Raw genomic sequence first — 15,054 nt, 5'->3', positions numbered from 1 at the left:
ATTTCATCTATTTGTTCAAAAAATATTTATTGTTTCTTCTTGATATATGATGAAATTAGATATAGGAATATACAAAATTACTTAACGTGGAACTCCTATCATGTTTTCTCACTAATTCTGTAGATTTAAATTCACAAAGAGAAATGGATAAAAGCTATTCGTTGGGATCATATGTTTTCAAGTCCAACAGTAATATAAATTTCTTAATGTTAATCATTAGATATAAATTAGCAACCCTTTTTTTGGAAAAATACATTGCAAATTCGGCTTCAACTTAAAAATCAATAGTGCCTTCTTCGGAATGGAATTATAAAATTACTTCAAATGAGACATTTGTATTTGATGTTATCGATAACGTTTAAACATTTACAAGAACTAAGCTAAAGGTTTATAATATTATAATAAGTCACCCCGACACCCATATGGTAAACCAGAACAAGGATTTTATATGAGTGTAATATAATCTTCAAATATATACTTAACTTCCAAATTATCCCATTTGGATAAATATTAACATGGATAAAATACTAACATATTTTTAGGTGAGTGTATGATTATTTGTTAACATCAACCAAATTGGTGTATTTATACTATTGACATATCCCTTTTGACAGAATGGATCCAAACTTGGAAATGTAAATTTCTTACTCACATTGATCAAATTTATATCTATATATTTGTTTTCATGTTACATTATCCTTTGTTCCAAAAAGGTATATCTATAGTCTTATCTTATTAAGTAAATATACATCTATATTCAGGTGATCTTACTAATAGTGCTGATAATACTTTCAATTTGTAACTATCTCAATATTATAATATACAATGAAGGCTAATATTTTATTGAATATCATCTTAGTGCAACGTAAGTAAAATATAATTCAATTATTAATTTAAGAGCCGTGTCAAATATAATATTGAAGTTGATGTTATGGAATGATAATTGCAATTGATTATTTATTGGCGCTTATCTTGGTATAATGTTGTACTGGCATATTTAGATAATAAGTACATAGTACATAAATCTTATTTTGTTTATAATGATTTAAAAGAAGAAACATATTTTGGTTCCTTGTGAAAGATTCAAAGCCTACAAAGTGAATTATATGAGGTGGTTATTACTTCTATTTAATCCCAATTCAAATAGTTCGTCTACATATTTTTGCAAAGATTAAACTATCATTCCAATATTTGGAATTAACTTTGGAAACTAATGGTCTTATTGTATATATTTTGTTCGTTATTATATGTTATCAATTTATAGGGAGAGTGTACAGAACAGTACAGTGTTACAGAAAAAATAGTGTTACGAACTCGTCCCCGACATGAAGCCGGTCTTGTCCGGTTATAATGGAACTCTAAGATTTGGTGAAGTCCGGCCCGTGTTATTTTATTTTTATCATAGCAGGCGATTTATTTGCATTGTTTGTTTTAAACTAATTTCTAGGAAGGTCTTGTTATTTATTTGTTTTTGTTTGCTTCATTTATAGAATTCTAGAAATGTCGTTTCTGCTATATAAGTTGAGTATGTTTAGTGGAGTTAGTTAGTTTATAATAAATAGTCATAGTTCATGGAACGAAAAAGAAAATAACGGAAGAATTCAAATAAATTAAATAAGTTTGTTGAGTATTAGTGATAAGTTAATTATTATAAGTTAATTAAGTGTAGTGTGAAGTGTTTAAATAAATAAAAAATAAGAAATATTACATTTCTGTAAATTCGATAAATCTGAGTTGATTTTCACAAAAGTTAATTTAAAGGAAACAGCTATCCACAAAACATTTAAACTTTTAACCAGAAATTAAAGGAAATTGTATTGGTGCTATTTATATTTTCTTTTTGGAAAGTTATCATTTTATAAATTGTCTCTGCCGTAAAACAATTTTTTTTCGATTCTATTGAGTATACCTACCACCTAATTATTGAAAATATTTGTTATTATTCATTATGCAATTTGAATATGTCTGAAGTGGAGGTTTTCTTACATCTCTCAACAGGTTTTTGGTAGTTTTACGTGTATGAGCGATATTAACTGTCCGACATCGATTTAGTGGGAATAATAGTATTTTATTATTGTTTACTTTTCAGTTTCTATAGCTTTGAAAATTGACTTTAATATTGTATTCTATGAAATGAAAAGACGTATTCTAGTGTACTTTAAAATTCTTTAGAATGGAGTAGGTGAAATAAGAGGGACTATATAGATAAAAGTATTCACGTAATTATTAGAAACGGACACTATTCCATCTGTAGTACTAAGAAATAGAGTTCGCCTTTAAGAATATATTAATAACGTATTGGCATTTTTCGAAAGTCGTATCATCATCATGTTGAGCGACACTAGAAATTGAAGAAAATATTTAAATAGGTGACTTGACCATTGCAACTGGGTAAGAAGAAAAATGCTTTACAGTTTGTGTATAAAATATTAATCAAAGATTTGATATAACTTTTTTGACATCTACTACTCAGATTTGAGGAAAGCTTAATGAATGAAAATATTTAATAAACCATTCACCAATTTCAGTTAAAACAGATTAGTGGCATGATGTAGCAAATATATAAATATTACATTGTCAGATGAGTGGATTCAAAGAAAATATTTTCCATTTCAAGCAGTATCACTTGACCTAGCAGTTTTAGATTTGAATTTCTGAGAAAGAGTCCAGTTGCAGTTATAGAAACACGTTCAACTGAAATATAATGTAACTAGCTGATGATTGTAGACAGTCTGAATAATAAAAATAATATAGGAATTTTTTTGGGTTTTGCATTTGGAACTAAGTTTAAGAGTTACAGTATGTACATTCTCCGTAACTAAGTAAATTATTGAGAAATGCAGCAATGGAAAGCTCTTTATATTTGTTATCATCGCAACAACTCTCTGCAGTTGTCTTCCTACTAGTTTATTTAAGTATAATATAATTAACAATAACTTGATAAAATGCTAATACATTTTCTATATTAGTTGTAGTAGTCTACGCAATTTTACAAAATGTCAGAGGTCAGACATCATCCTCTCTTCCAGAAATTATTCAATATTGTTACAAAAGTAATTTCAATGTTACCGCTAGACCACCCTTAACTCTGCATTTATTAATTGAGTTGATAAGGAAAATCGAAGTAAACGAGAGGAATGCTATTAATATGAGATTACTTGCATCCTCAATTCTGCATGGGTAAGTAGTATCTCATTGAAGTCCTACACTTGGAACTAATATTACTTTTTAATGCTTGTCGAATTGATGTCACTGGATTTTGTATTAAAGTTCGCATTCTTAGAAGCTGTCTGTCTCTTTGATTAGAGCAACATATTATTACTAATATTATAATTCTCTCCTCCTACTACATTCACTATTATATGTTAAAACGTAGATAAAGTTATAAAATTAAAGACTAATTATATCTAAATAATTTTTCCTGTGCTATTATTACTTATTATTATTATTATATTACATACTAAAACTAAGTAATTAACACTAAAGAAATTATTAACAGTATTACAAAACTAATTTGTGATTGTTATAATTAATAGTAATAATGACTTCTTAACAGACACATATTTGGTTAAAACAATAAATTATCTTCAACCGTTCAAATATATGAGTTGATAGATTATAAGATAATCAAAAATATAGATTTTCTGCTTTAAAAGGGACTTTTCAGAACCTATGATTGGGTTAATCCGAGGTTTGGAAAGTAATCCGGATCACGTTCACGGTCGTTCGGAAAGTGAATGAAGTAATCGGGTCATAGATATGATAGGATTCTTTTTATTCTAGTATATCAGTGAATAACTGGGAACGGCTGACAGGTCCTTCTATTTGTTTATTTTTTTTTTTGAATTCTAAAAGTTGTCAATTCCTTTTATATCGAGTTTCAATGTTGAAATTGTCACCGAATATAGAACGCGATGTTCAGAAACTCTAATAAAAATCTTATTCTCCGATAGGCGTTCTATCTATCTATCTATATATCTAAGTTTTGAAAAAGTCCTAGAGAAAGGGACCACTTTATCTAGTTACCAAAAGTATGAAATGGGGATTTGGAACCGTTGTGATTGCCATAATCTCACGGTTTACCACTATACCAACACTCACAATTATATGTCCTAGGTACTCGATTTTTAATAACCATGTTAACATCTTCAGATAGTAAATAATGTATTCAGTATTGGTATGAAATGATCGATTCAACTAAAACTTTTGTATAGAACCCTGTTTTGTTGAAAAGATTTCAAGTAATTGAGTTTTTACACTACTTTTTTAACACAAGGAGTATGTATGTGGACTTCAGCCAAATAAATTACATATTCCATAAAAAATAAAATGGGGGACGCCTTCGAACAAACTGGGATGGGTCGATTATTGTTTCAGTTTTAGCTGCATGTTAAATTTCAACTTATTTGGGTGTATTATTTTTATTATTTAGGAAATAATAGACATATTTCATGAACAAGGTCCTATACAATATCTTCAACTGTAATATAAGTTCTAATTCATTGTGAGTTTAACATTTTAAAATTCATCAATCACAGGAATTCCATACAATATACTAAATACTTATTTCGAAATCACTTAAAATTATTATATTTTTTCTACTATCTATTAGTTGAATGGCTGTCATACATGAATTAAAATACTCCAAACGATAATAGTTTCTTTTATAATTTTTTTGAGATAAAAATTTGACGTTTCAATTTCTATAAGTCTTCATCAAAATATGATACTGACAATGACAATTTGCGTATTCATATTAATCAATAGATCAACTACATCATGAATATCAAAATTAGAATAAAATCAAAGTAGAAATCTGTTTTAATAAGAAAAATGAATTTTTCCTTAGTTCTTACATTTCAAATATGTAGCAGTCATTAATTAAATTATTTTAGTTTTAGAATTTACAAAATAGAGCTATAAATTTTACTTAAATTATTTAGGTCTTTTTTATCATTTATAGCTTTTTCGTTCTTATGAATATGAAGCATTTCTAAAAATTCTATTTTTCGTGAATTAGATTCCGTTCCATGATTTCAGAATCTTTATAATTGAGTTCATATTTTTTTTTGATATTTCGTTGTTAATACAGTTTTATTTTTTTATCGTATTGATGACTTTTTAGTCTATTTTATAAATGCTGAGATGTCTGCCCTATGTAGACAACATCACAATTAGTACATATATAATTGTTATAATAATAAAAGGATGAAATTATTAAATTATGAGACAACATATAAAAAAAACTAAACAAGACCCTACGAATTCTTATCGAAAGGAAAATAATGATCTTGGGAGGAAAAAATTTTTAATTCGCCATCAGATGCAAAAAATTTGGAATTTCACAATGACATCCCCGAAAATATATGATTTACAAAAACTCCACAAACCTGACATTCCTCTTCGACCGACTGTTTCAAGTATTTAAACTCCTCTTAAATCATTATCTAATTATTTGAGAAATATTTTGAAAAACATTTAACACCAAAACAAATATTATATATTGGGCAAAGGGATTCCAAAAAAAAAAAAATCAAAAATATAAACATTCCTAATGAATATGTATTTATTTCGTTAGATGTAGTTTTTTTATATACAAATATTCTTATTACATTTGTGAAAAATAAATTAATAATAAATAAGACAAAATTAAAGAATATACAGAAATACTCCGGAACGAATTCATAAAAGCTATAGAACTCACACTTACAACATACTTCAAATATGAAAATGAAATATAAAAACAAAATTGATGGTTGTGCTATGGGAGCTTCCATTTCAAAATTTGAAGCATTTAATGTTATATTAGAATTAGTAATAGAATATCTTGAGAAAACTGTTTTAAACAAACTTGATATAAATATTCTATTGTTTTTCATTTACGTAGATGATTGCATTACTGCCGTACCAAAAAATCAAATATTAATAAAAAATTCAATCTTATCATAAAAAACTACAATTTACAATCGAGGTCGAGCAAAATAATAGAATCAATTTCCTTGATGTCACATTATATAAAATTAACATTAACATAAGAACAGAATGGTATACGAAACCAACTTGAGCATCAAGATATCTAAACCTCAATTCGTGTCATCCTATGTCACAAAAAGATCAGTGATAATAAGTTTGGCTGATAGATCTATCCAACTATCAAATCCTAAATTTATATACTTCGCTATTTAAAAAGCAAAAACTGCATTAAAAGAAAATAATTATCAGGAAAAAATTATACAACTTATTCAAGAAAAGGATAAACAGATAATACAATCAATTAAAAAACAAAACAGATACGAAACATCAGACCATAAAACATTTCTTCTAACCATATATCTAAAAGGACTTTCCCAACAACTATAGAATTATTTCAATAAATATGATATTAGTATAAGTCATCAAGGACATGATAGATTATCCAAATACTTCACTAAACTAAAATCTAAAATACCCAAAAACAAAAAGTTTTATTTTATATCAAGTACCTTGTACTAATTGTGACGCATACTATATAGGGCAGACATCTTAGTATTTAGAAAATAGACTAAAAGGTCATCAATACGATTAAAAAAATAAAAGTGCATTAACATTCCTCACACAGTTAATGCATTGTCAAAAATCGTCTTATAATGAATAAATCCAGTAGAGATTTAGGAGTTTTTTACCGATTTATGTTTCTCCATTTTTGTAACGATTTTAACTAAAAATTATTGAAGTGAAATGGTCAGGGTATAGTTAGACGAAGCAAGCTTATCTTACGATTACTGCAAGCATTCCTTACGGTATCTTGTCTTTGATTGGGTACCTGTACCTTTTCTAAAAGTTCGGTATAGGCATTCGAAAATAATTGAAAAACGTAGTATCATCATCATCCCGCAACTCTAAAAATAATGAATAGAATGTCGTATAAACTTGTCATCATTCTGAAGTAGAATAAGTTCGAATATTTCTTGAGCATTTTTTCTTCTCTCAGAGAAGTACAGAAATAAGAGCTAGTTTCTAGCGTTTCAACAATTCCATATTTTCAAAAATATAAACGCAATGTTAATGTAAAATTAGAATCTAGCCCAATCCGAAAGTTTACCCAGGATGCGTTCCCTGCCTAAATAGTTGCAAAATCCTTAGCAAACGCCCCAGTATCAAATCGGAGGTTATCATTAACATGAAGTATCAAAAAAACATAAATTCAATTATAAAGATTCTCAAATTCTTGGAACGGAATCCAATACACGAAAAATAGTATTTTTAGAAATGGTTCACATTCATAAGAATGAAAAATCTATAAATGATAAAAAATATAGCTCAATTTTGTAAATTCTAATAAAACTACAAATAATTTATATACAATATTCAAAATGACGTATGATAGAAATATTGATTAACCGCTCATACTTCAGCTGGCGAAGACTTTACATTTCAAACTGATTTAAATAACCTTAGTGTAATATATACATATCTTTTAGATTTTGAAAAACCAAATTCTTTAAAAATTCAACGCCATTAATAACCAACTAACCTCACCTAATCTTTAAATTACAACTTTACTTATAACGACCTTACCTATAAAATTTATTGTCATTTATATTTTAGCCAATTAATATTCAACTACATTCATAACGACCATGTTATGTTACCAATAAATTTACCAACCATTATTAAACATCATTCACTAAAACCATCTTATCTAACCTATAAAAATTCAACATATATATATATATATATATATATATATATATATATATATATATATATATATATATATATATATATATATATATATATATATATATATATATATATATATATATTTATACTGAATACAGTAGTATTTAATTTATTTATATATTTTTATCATAATTCTTTCTAGCGACTTTTGATTATTTTAAATTAAATACTATTGTCTTCAATATCAACAGGCGAATTTTTTCTTGATTCTTTTTTAAAATATATTTCATCAATTTTTACAGAATTTTTTTTTTGTTTTTTTGAATAGGAATTATTTATAATTTGATTTTAAATAATACAGATAATACTTTATTTGATTTCAGAGTGATGTTTAATGGTATTCGTCAAACAAAAACTACAAATACTGAGGGAGATAAACTAGTAATACCTTTTCGAGCAACAGGCGAAGAATTTTATAAGTACAGACTGATAACAGATTATTTAATACCCGGACAAATTGAACATTTTCCTAGAGAATCTCTGAGTCTATCGGAATTATGCTTTTTGCACACGCTTATTTCCAGTTCTGTCGATCCTATCGAAAGAGGAGATGAAAATCTAACATGTGACGATCGATCAAGCATGTCACTGTAAGTAAGCTCTTCACACTTTTGATTAAATAGAAAACGATACTTTTGATTAATATTCGAGAATTAAAATATATTAATATTATAGAAAATAGAATAATTGATATAACGTCCAACTTTTATATTCTTTCAATTAAATCGGCCCAAAAAATGTGTATGATATTTTCAAGTTTGTACTTTTTGCTGGGGCTACCAAATACATGATATCATTGCCTTTTCAATAAGCATAAGTTTGTCGAATTTGGTAAAAAACCACTTATTTCGAGTATTGTTCTCATGAGCTAATTCCAATAATGAAAAATAGTGTTTCAGAATGTAACAATTGCAGATTACTCTTAATGTTACATAGCCATGACGAACAAATTTGATATAATTATGTACTTGATGGTTCTTGCGCATTGTAAACCACTGTTAATAGTAAATTTGTTTCAATACCTTATATTTCATCCATTATGATAATGCTATCGATGAATTTATTTACACTTGATATTTCGTTAGCACGAAAGTTGTTGAATAATTTCTCCATGAATTCAGATGATGAACCAAAACACATAAAAAATCAATATTTGCAACAAAAATTGGAAATTTGACAGGACAATATTGATAATGATTATCAATTTATGAGATGGTTAGAGTTGTGAACTTGAAATTTTTTATAAAATATCATAAATATTTTTCTGTTGGAGCATTGAAGGTTATTCTTAGTATTGACCCTGATTACAAGTATTTGATACAATCGTCGAGAAGCAATTATGCGTATAATATTACTAGTTTCGAATGAACTCTTTATTATTTGTAGGGAAATAAAGGACACTTACGTTCAAAGTAGATGTGTGCTACGTAGAGGAGTATTAAAAACAAAATGGGGCCCTGTATCAGCAACTCAACTATTATCGGGTATCGCTGCAGGTTTACAAAATAATCTCGCAACTTTCGGACGTGTTAAAAGTGGAATTCAAAAAAAGAATGGGATAATTTCTAGTGATGGCACATTTACGAGTGAAAAAGGAATAAACATTATATGGGTTGCCACTATGGCGAGCGATTTAGCTCAAGCAATTCTAAATCAAACTACCGGAATGGCGATTATAGGGAATAAAGGTTTCTGGAACGATACAATGTTGCCTAAGGCTTATTATTTGAAGACAGGTTACTGGGATATGATTGATGCTGATATATTAGCTGGCATTGATGGTGAGTATAGATTATAATGGTAACCGATGATTAAGGGGATTGAATTTTTGTAAAAACTGAGCTGTGGAATAAGAATCTTATGAATGCTTCTGTTATATTAAGGCATTTAGTTATAAAAAATTGACAACATGAACGGAGAAATATTCACATTTCCTTTAGGGAATTAATATTTAGACTCAGGCGATCAATTATTTTTATCAATTTTGGTTTATTACAGATTTTAAAGTCACAATTTTCTTCAAAACATAAATAATAATATTAGAATTTATATAGAAGGAATAAAAAGTTATACGCGAGGGTTCTTTTTTTTCAACCTCGAATCCCTTCGTGCAGGCGCTACGCGGGCAGAAAAAAACGGGCATGCACTGTAGGCGACTGCGAAGCTCTTGCACTAGACATTCCGTCATTGTTGACATTCAGGCGTCAGTCGGCGTTGTGCTATAGCCACGTAAACATGTCGGTATTATTGATGCTCCCTCCAAGTGTGATTCGTTTTCTACAGACTGAAGGTCATAATGCTGCAGAAATCCATCGGAGAATGGGTTGTATGTACAGGGAAAACTTCATGAGTGATGGAGTGATATGTGTGAATGGTGTCGAAATTTTAAAGACGGCCGTAATAATATGCATAATGAAGGGGGCGCAAATCTGTCGTTTCAGATGACCTGGTTCAACGAGTTAACCAAATAATGGTTAAAGAAACCCGCAGATTCACTATTACTGCTTTGTCTACGGAATTTCCAGAAGTCTCAAGGCCTGTTTTGTACAAATATCTTAATCTCTTCGGTGATTATGTCGAAAAGTAGCCTTGAGTGTACCAATCTTTTGGTAATAAAATGTTTATTTTATATGAACTTGTCTTTTATTTATAGCCTGTCGGCTCTCGTATTAGGAATGTTACACACAGAAAAAATAATATATTGACCTTGGCTTTTTGGTCATGCCAATTTTGAATATCAAAGTTTAATCTTTGAACATATTTAGAAAAACATTATCAGTTATTATGAGTTTGTCTTAGTTTCGAAGTCAAAATTTTGGTAATGCTAGCAAGTTTGAATTGTGACCTATCCAGATATTGGTTTATATCCTCGGGAAATTGTCTCACGTGTTGACTGTAGTTCAATAACAGTCATACTTATGTTGGACGAAGAACACAGGAAAGACCAACTGGTATACCGAGGCATATCACTCGGCGTCAAGCACGCTCTTCAGGCAACTGGTGCAAATTGCTGGCCAATGGCTTAGCGAAAAAGGAAGATCTGTTACTATACGTACTCTACATTACCGGACTTAAAGCTTTAGTTCCTTTAAGTACCACTCGCAATTAATGCTTCCTATGAATACGGACCATTGTTGTAAACATTTCAATTGGTGCAGAGAACGACAGTATATGGAGACAGAATAGTGTAATATCGTATTTAGCTACAAATCTTGACTCTTCTCTGGTTTTTAGACGAGTGAATGATGAAACAGATCCACACATCATTTTTCAGGATATAACGGCTAACTATTCCCAGTCACCAGATATAAATTTCATCGCACATGTGGGTGATATGGTAAGTATGAAATTTTCCACCACACTTCACACCACACTTTCCTTTCTCAATACATATTTGTTTTAAACGAATAGATAAAATTTCCTGAAAATATTATCGTTTTATTCTTGATAGAAGGCATTATATTACCAAAAACACTTAGTCACTGAATATTAATAGAATTGACCCTTCTATCGCAGTTTCTGCGAGTATGTATTCTCGCAGAAACTGCCATTAGTAATAAGAATTTTTTGGCAGACTCCCAGAGTGTATTCAGGAGATAAAAAGTTGCTGTGAAAGTTAATTGGATAAAAAAAGTCTAAGTTTGTTTTGTGCAGTACGCTTCGACATTCCATTTTCTTTTCAATGCGTACTGGAATATGGTCAGGTGAAGTGTGGAGTGTCATTGTTACCGCAACCAAGAAAAAAATGCCAATTCTCATCTTGAAATCAACATTTATAGGGCACCTTAACAATGTGTAAATAATAAAAAAGGTGAAAGTTATATATCTACGTGTCTATATTTTGATTTTGTACTCCAAGAATTTGTCTAATTTAGTTATTGCTTGACTCATCTTTGCAGTTTCTGTAGAATCCACAAAATAACGAATTCCATTTCTGGAAGTCATTCATTTGTACATTGAAGCTTTGATTAATGCAGTTCTTTTAGATTTTGGTGTTTTTATTTACGATATAGCATTTTTCTCATGGATAGTGATTTGGCAGGGGTGCAATATATCTTCTATGAGATTTCCTTGTGATAGTGTTTCAGATATTTTTTATTGCATTTACTTTGAAATTTCGATTTAATTAGAAACAATTTTTATATAAAAACTGCATAATAGATTTCTTCGGGGCATACAAAAAATACAACCCTAAACTTTTCATGTGCTCATAATGGATTCAACAACAACTTGATCAAACTTATTAATGCAACAAATTTTGAAAATAATCTTCTCATTAAGGTCCTTGATGAACAAAATGGATTCATTAAGATTATATGTAACCAGTAATAATTTCATTCTATGAAAGTAGCTCGTTGTAGGACATTCTACTTTAAGTATATTTAAGTGAAATGTTAACAAAACAACAAAAATTTTACATCACATGGTTAAGATACAGTCCAATCAAAGTTGAATTTCTTACTAACACTTTCATCTCCTCAGGCAACTTCATAATGAAATTCCATAATTAAATTTAATAATGTTCGCTTGGATGTTATTGTTCTGATAAATGTACATATGAACGTTACAGTAATTGAGTTTCAATTTTAGACATGAATATTAGACGGAGTGTCAGAGACTCAAATAATCGATCTTACTAACAAAAATAATTACGCCCTTCTTTTATTACTCATTGAAAAATTGTATTGCTTTTTAATCTACTGAATTTCTTAATTTGATGAGTTTTATCTATCTCACATTTAGAAGTAAGTAAAGGAAGAATAAAAAAATTAGCTTATTATAATAATATGGGAATAATTTTATCAGATCTTTTGGGATGAATCACAGACAATTCCGACAATTTATTGAAGAGATTGGAGAAAATAACTTACCTTATCATACTGCCATACGTTGGCTTAGTTGTGGGAAAGTCCTTAAGCGCTTTTTTGAACTTCGAGCAGTGATCGAAATTTTTTTGAATGAAAAGCATCGCCCTCTTACTGAATTACAAAACAACGCATGGCTGTGGAAGTTAGCATTCTATGTTGATTTGACAAAACGTAAACGAACTGAATTTGAGATTGCAAGGAGAAAACCTGCATCTTCTTGATTTATAAACTAATATCTGGCAGAAATTGATACTGTTTCAATCAAAACTACTGAGTTTCCTATCGATTTTGCAATCGAAACTTTGAGAAAAAATTTTGATACTTGTTTCTCGGACTTTGATGCCATTGCGAATCAAATTAATATTTTTCAGAATCCTTTTGATACTGTCATTGAAACCCTAGCCCCGGAACAGTGATATAATTAAGAACAAATATCAAAACTTATCTTTGTTGGAATTTTATAAGAGTCTTCCACTAACACAATTTGATAATTTGCACAAATTTGCTCGTGGGCTGTTTTCTGTTTTTGGTACTACTTATTTGTGTGAGAAGACCTTCTCCAAAATGAAGTACACAAAAAATGTTTACAAATCTAAATTAACTGATGAGCATCTTAAATCTCTTTTAATAATTGATACAAGTAAAATTAGTCCACAACTACAAATGGAAAATCTCAGTTACATAAATCTCATTAGTATTTCATATGTCATTATGCTTGTTATAAGTTATGTTTTTATTTAAAATGTATAAAATGTTATTTGGATTCATTTCAATAGTTTGTTAGTTATTATATACTGAAGTTAAATTTTCTGCATATTATAAACGTCTTTACTACATACTACAATTCTGTTTCTTTATCCAACTTATCACAAAAACAATAAGCCTACAACAATGTTATGAGTAGTAGCCCATTGTTTGGGTTTTCTGAAATAATTTTTGGTATGCGATTTCTTTCAAGTAATATATATATATATATATATATATATATATATATATATATATATATATATATATATATATATATATATGAAAATATATTTTGTATTTTTATTAATTACAAAATTGACTGAAGGGTCAAATGATAATGAAAAATCTGATGTCTCAAGTTGAACACTTTGAACCAAAGTTAAAGCGGAATTGATCAATTATATTGATAAAATGAATAATTCCACATCATTTCATATCTGGTGACAATAAAATTTGTTTTAGGTGCTATTCTTGGTACTAACGTAGAAGGATGGTTAAATATTCTTGAAAGTATTAGGTTATCACAGATATTGGACATGTACTATTCAGAAAGATTTGTGATGTATCAATTTGGAAATAAAGCAAACAATCGAACTCTAACATTTGACTCTCTTATTAGAGGAATCAACTTAACAGATCAGGTAAAAGTTAAAGGATCATTTTATCCATATAGTTTCCAAATGTCTTCAGCAAAGGTGGAATCTTATTTAATCTTTTCAGATAATTGGATCTGCGAAATTACTCCAAACAATAGGGAGTTACCCCGCTGGAATTACAGATCAAGGAATTCGGGAAATGGCCGAAATACTTAGTGTACGATTTAAATATATAGCAGGTAAGCAATTTTCCAATCCTATCATAGAATATTCAAGATTCAATGAAATACTATTTCATTATTCAGAAATATACTTTGTATTTATATATTTCAAAAGTAATAACTTCATATTAGTAATTTTCCCTTCCGTAAATTAAAACAATAAGCAATGATCTCATCATCAACTAAGAAAATAATTTATCCAACTCAATAGTCCACGAAGGTCTTCTTCTTAGGAAAAGATTATGGCTAGCAGCAAACAGCAAACATAAAAATTTCATAATAAATGAGATGAAGATGACGCAGTACTTATGGATGGAAAGATACACAAAGAAAAAAGAATTTTCTGATTAAAAGGAAAGAAAAATTGGAAGAAGGTAGTATTGTGATTTCACATCACTACTCGTTTAAATTCGAATAAGAAAATTCATTATTTATAGCTCTTTCTCCAGTTTCTATCAAAATAGTTTCAAGAATCTACGTCCCAAAATTCAATTAATTTGGCGAGATTCCTTTCCCAGTATATCTATGATGAAGTTTTGTTTCCTTGTCTAAATTATTTAAACCCTACTCTTGATGGTGTCTTCGAAGTTTGGTAAGTATTTGCCAGAAACAAACAAATTCGAATATAATAGATCAGTTTATTTCTCACGAATCTGATATTTGCTGAAATCAATATACTCTTGCCCTACAAAATGAATTTAAACTGAATATATTCCCAATATTTTCAAATAAGGAAAAACATTGGACTTCGTGAATCCAATTTACTGTTGACAATAACCGGATACTTCTCGATTTAAAATTGGTTCAATCAACAATTTGAGTTTTAGCACTTCTAAATGAAAATTCCAAATACATAGAAACGCATTGTTGGGATGTAAAACTGACTTCGCAGTTCTTCAT

General features: G+C 28.9%; 1 protein-coding gene across 3 annotated transcripts in view; it reads left to right on the top strand.

Moving 5' to 3' along the window:
- Window positions 1-759: 759 nt before the first annotated feature.
- Window positions 760-15,054, top strand: part of LOC130901181 (uncharacterized) — a 37,134-nt gene continuing 22,839 nt past the window's right edge. The window contains exons 1-6 of one of the 3 annotated variants that reach the window (XM_057812475.1): window positions 760-865; window positions 2,970-3,180; window positions 8,046-8,312; window positions 9,109-9,503; window positions 13,800-13,978; window positions 14,058-14,172. In XM_057812475.1, coding sequence (XP_057668458.1) covers window positions 826-865; window positions 2,970-3,180; window positions 8,046-8,312; window positions 9,109-9,503; window positions 13,800-13,978; window positions 14,058-14,172 — 1,207 coding nt within the window. In that variant the 5' untranslated portion in view covers window positions 760-825. Of the gene's footprint in view, window positions 866-2,528; window positions 2,916-2,969; window positions 3,181-8,045; window positions 8,313-9,108; window positions 9,504-13,799; window positions 13,979-14,057; window positions 14,173-15,054 lie in introns of those variants that run through there. The other 2 variants (XM_057812390.1, XM_057812555.1) reach the window with 2 other exon arrangements.

Source organism: Diorhabda carinulata, chromosome 1 (assembly GCF_026250575.1).
Source record: "Diorhabda carinulata isolate Delta chromosome 1, icDioCari1.1, whole genome shotgun sequence".
In the NCBI taxonomy this organism is placed as follows: Eukaryota; Metazoa; Arthropoda; class Insecta; order Coleoptera; family Chrysomelidae; genus Diorhabda; species Diorhabda carinulata.
Note: the sequence above shows the minus strand (reverse complement) of the source record. Positions and strands in the feature narration are given on the sequence as shown.